We start from the raw sequence: 4,565 nt of genomic DNA, 5'->3' as shown, positions 1-4,565 counted from the left end.
ATTTCCTGTTCTGTCTCTCACTCCCTCATGTGTCTATTTATTCCCCTTCCTAGTGTGTGTATTCAAGTGTTTTGTGTCTTGTCTGTTTTAGTTGTGTTGTTAAATAAACCCTTTAATTTTACTGATGACTCCTTTTTCATGTTTGCCACAATACAAATATGCTGTAATAATATAAGCTCTCTCTATGAACATTCACACATGCGTGTTTTAACAATGGGGAGTCCTGACTGACACGTTTCTTGGCCAGCCTCCCCGGGACCGGCCAAAAATACAGTACATAGGCTACGTGCTGATTTTGTTTCCTGGCTACTATACCTCATGTTGACGAATGAAAAGCTCTGCATGGGGGAAAAAATCTACAGGCCTGAGACATGATAAATTAAATAAATGTCCTGAGAAGAAATATGATAAAGAGTGCTGTACATAGATGAGGATTATATATTTTAACGTTTTTAATAGTTTGGCTACCGGACATATTACACGAAGAAGAAGAGGCACCTTTACACGGAAATGACGCCAATCGCAGAATCAAAACAGGAAGTTGTGCCCAGCTCTTGGGAAAAGGGTGTAGCAGGCTAGATGCTAGCTATAAACAAATATGAGCACGAATATGCAAGAGAAAGGTGACGTCCAATCTCTTAGAAGTGACCGCATGTGTCAGTGCAATAGCTTTAACGTGCTGCAATTACTCTGCAAGGGCAAGGTTTCTACATTTTTGGTGAGCATGTGCATGTAGCTAGCTAAGTTAGCTAGCTAGCCACTGCATTTCAAAATATATGGGCTGAATATTACCATATATAGACCTGATTCGTGAAATCTTTTGCAGTTGGAGACCACCCTTGCGCTTGTGTAATGTAAACGGTCATCGTCGCTGGATCTGAGGTTGGGGGAGAAGCCACCATTGCTACACAACAGACAGACCAATTTATTTTATGCTACTCAAACCAGACACTGAACAACAATGTCATCAGAACAAGTAATTGCAATCGTCATGAATGACAAAACCTACAATGTCAACAAAAGGAAGTTGATTGAAAAAAGTGACTACTTCCGTGCACTGTACAGCTCTGGGATGAGAGAGTCCACAGAGGACTCGGTGCAGCTGCAAGGACTGAGTGTTCCAGGGCTGGAGCTGGTCCTGGAGTTTATCAACACGTCCAAAGTGCAGATTGTCAACGAAACACTTGAAGACTTGATCGAGACAGCCTCTTTTTTGCAAGTCAACTCCATCCTAAAGCTCCTCTCTTCAGAGATCCGTCTGGACAACTGTGTAGAACTGTACAGCCTATCTGAGGTGTACGGAACTCATGACCTGCGTAACGCTTGCCTGAGGTACTTGAGCTGCTACTACCACCCCATGCTGCGAAGGCCTGAATTCAGCAGCTTACCTGCTGCCCTGCGTAACCAGGTTCTAGAGATGCGCATGAAAGGCACAGCTACGCTGGTGGCTATCGGGGACTTCACCTGCCTGTCCCTGGACCTGCCTGACCAGGACGAGCCCTGGTCCATGCTGAGATATGGAGAGATGGAGCAGCGATGGAAGCCGCTTGCTAACAACTTGCCGTCGGACATGGTCAACGTCAGAGGGTACGGCTCGGCCGTCTTGGACAACTACCTCTTCATAGCTGGCGGGTACAGAATGACCAGCCAGGAGATCTCTGCCGTGCACTGCTACAACCCCTGCAGGAACGAGTGGAGCCAAGTGGCGCCCTTGAATCAGAAGAGGTAGCTCAGCCCCCACCAGCTTGAGGGCAATATATGTCAATAATATAGGTTTTCTAGTGTAACTGAGTGAAAGTGGAGTAGCTGGTGAAATTCACTCATTAAAGGAGCGCTGACAGTCCTTCCAAGAGGGACAACCCTATGGGCGCAACTGTCAGTGTGTCTCCCTCACAAGCGGAAGAGCTTGTTGAGCGTGGGTTCGAATCCCGCCCTGGGCAAGCCCTTAACGTAGGTTACATTGGTGCGGAAACCTGGGAATAGGGATGTCCCTCTTGGAGGGACTGTCAGCTCTCCTTTTGAGGAGTGAGTTTCACCAGCTACTCCACGTTTCACTAGGTTACACTAGGACTTACAGGAAGTAAGTAGCCTAGTGGGAGCAGGAGCCTATCTCCTGATTCCTTAGCGTGAGGCAGGGACTTACCCCTAATCCAACCCTTGATGCCGAGTGCCAAGCAGGGAGGGATTGGGTACCATTTTTTATAGTCATTGGCTGGGGACCCCCGACCTCTCAGTCGCAGGGCAGACACTCTAACCACAAGGCCACTGAGCTGGAGTAGGACCTACAGTACCTACGAATATAAGAAGATGCATATTTAATGTTTATCTGTCTTGCCAATCAGGTCCAACTTCAAGCTGCTGGCAGTGCGAGGGAAGCTCTATGCCGTGGGAGGCCAGAGCCTGGGCACAGTGGAGTGCTACAGCCCAGAGCAGGACTGGTGGACCTGTGTCTCGTCGCTGCCCGACCCCCTGGCAGAGTTCTCTGCCTGCGAGTGCCAGGGCATGATCTACGTCATGGGGGGCTACACGGCCAGAGGTTGGTCTGACTCGTATCGAAGTCTTCTTAACGCTAGGCCTGTTTCTACCATTAACAAAATGGTTCAAGACATCTTGATCTGTATACAGTTAACGTCGCCTGGACAGTAGCGTTTGAAATGACTGAAGCAAAACTCATAATATTTCCTCGTCATCGGACGACCGTCGCGTCTCGCGAGTTTGTGTTTTCCACGTGTGTCTGTTGTTTGTTCCAGACAGGAACACGAGCGTCCTGCGCTACTGCCCCGTCTCTGACACCTGGACGGTGTTCCGCTCCTGCTCCGCCCACGTCCGCAAGCAGCAGATGCTCTCAGTGGAAGACACCATCTACCTGGTGGGGGGCTACACCCACACGCTGGAGCCGGGGCAGCGGAGGCCCAGCCAGACGGAGGACATGCTGACGGTGCAGTCCTACAACGTGACCACGGGGGAGTGGCTCCAGTTGAAGGAGAACACCTCCAAGTCGGGCCTGAATCTGACCTGCACGCTGCACAACGACGGCATCTACATCATGAGCCGGGACGTCAGCCTGCCCACCAGCCAGGAGCACAGGGTCTCCCTCAAGTATAACATCTTCTCCGACGCCTGGGAGGCCCTCAGACGCTTCCCCGCCCTGGGGCAAAACATGCTGCTCTGCTCCCTCTATCTCCCCAATGTCCTGTGACCGCCCAGATGAGTGCTGGAGGAGGAGGGCTGAAGATACTAATGAATGGGGTGTAGCCTAGACAGGAAGCTATACCTCTAGTGGTTGGTTTGTGCTCGCAGACGCTACGTGGCAGCAGCATGAAGAGCAGTGGTTACTAGTTTAAGCTGTAGAGCGCAGTGAGGTCAGATGTCTGCTTCCTGCTGGTTTAACAGAAGTTACAGCATTCAGTGTGTGGAGATACATAAGGCGTTGGAGGTATGATATTTACTCAGCTATAAATGCCACAAAATAACCACTGAAATGTGTCTGTGAGCAAAACAGCCATGGTGAGCCGAGGGTCTGTAGCATAGCAGCATGCTGTTAAGATCCTTGGGATCACATAAAGCATTCCTTACGTTTACACTGCAAAGAAACTTGATGAGATTGTGCAAATATGTTGTTCATTTTTGGTCACTAAAAAGCGTAGGAGCCAATGCAGATATGAAAACGAATACAGAGGATGTTTGTGTGTCATGCATGTTGATACTGTAATGGCTTTGGTTTTACAAATGCCAGTTTTTGATGAGAGGTGTATAAGAACTTGATATAGGCTATGTGATATACTTGAGATATGATCAATGTCTTAAATGTGGGGAGGTAAAAGAACTGAATAGAACAATGACTGGTGAAATAGTTTTATTTTCAAGAGATACACTAAACTAGGTTAAAGTAAAGCACAGTACCTTGAAATGAACCCGTGCCTTCTGTGACCAAGTTTGGGATTTTGGATGAATTAAGCACAAATGCAAAAGAGTGTCTTTAATCGCCAGCAATGACCAAAACGGCTGTGTTTTTATTTTTATTGCTGAATTATCAGTATCATAAGTATTTCTGTTAAAGTACTTGAAGCACTAACTGATGAAAGAAAAAAAGTGTGCAGACAATGAGTAATTGGTTCATACTTTGAAAGTGAGAAGAGAGAGAGAATCTTTCTGTGGAAACAGCACTCATAAAAGCAGTTATTTTCACTAATTACACATCTACATAATTACTACTATATTTGTTTGCTTTTCAAAACTAAAAAAGTTTGTCTCTTTGTTCTGAGTTTAAAGAGATGCTTTCGGCACAAAGCCCCAATAAATACAAAAACAAAAAGACTACGTTATTTTGTTTTATGACCTTGCATTCTGCTGGATGTAGGTATGTCAGCCTTTCATCTTCTAAGATAAGTTACATAAAAACACTAAATACATGACCATATGAATGATTTTCTCCCATAAAGGTGATTAAGATAGCTAGGCAGGCTATGTCTCTTTCTGTTCTGTCTGGGTGGTCTGTGGTCCCTCACATCCTGGTGCCTTGTCCTCTTCCTCTCCGGGGGTGGTACCAGGTATCTAGCCATTGA

The 4,565-nt window shown here is 46.8% G+C and overlaps 1 protein-coding gene across 1 annotated transcript; it reads left to right on the top strand.

Annotated features, from left to right (window-relative positions):
* Positions 1-961: 961 nt before the first annotated feature.
* klhl42 (kelch-like family, member 42) lies at positions 962-4,156 on the top strand (the record flags this gene model as incomplete). The annotated part of the gene is made up of 3 exons (XM_084447810.1): positions 962-1,725; positions 2,343-2,536; positions 2,751-4,156. The coding sequence occupies 3 exons, from the start codon at positions 962-964 to the stop codon at positions 3,197-3,199; spliced, it is 1,407 nt and encodes a 468-aa protein (XP_084303936.1). The 3' UTR covers positions 3,200-4,156.
* Between the last annotated feature and the right edge of the window lie 409 nt (positions 4,157-4,565).

Source organism: Borostomias antarcticus (genome assembly GCF_949987555.1).
Source record: "Borostomias antarcticus genome assembly, chromosome: 13".
NCBI classification, from domain to species: domain Eukaryota; kingdom Metazoa; phylum Chordata; class Actinopteri; order Stomiiformes; family Stomiidae; genus Borostomias; species Borostomias antarcticus.
This window is presented reverse-complemented; position numbering and strand designations above follow the sequence as displayed.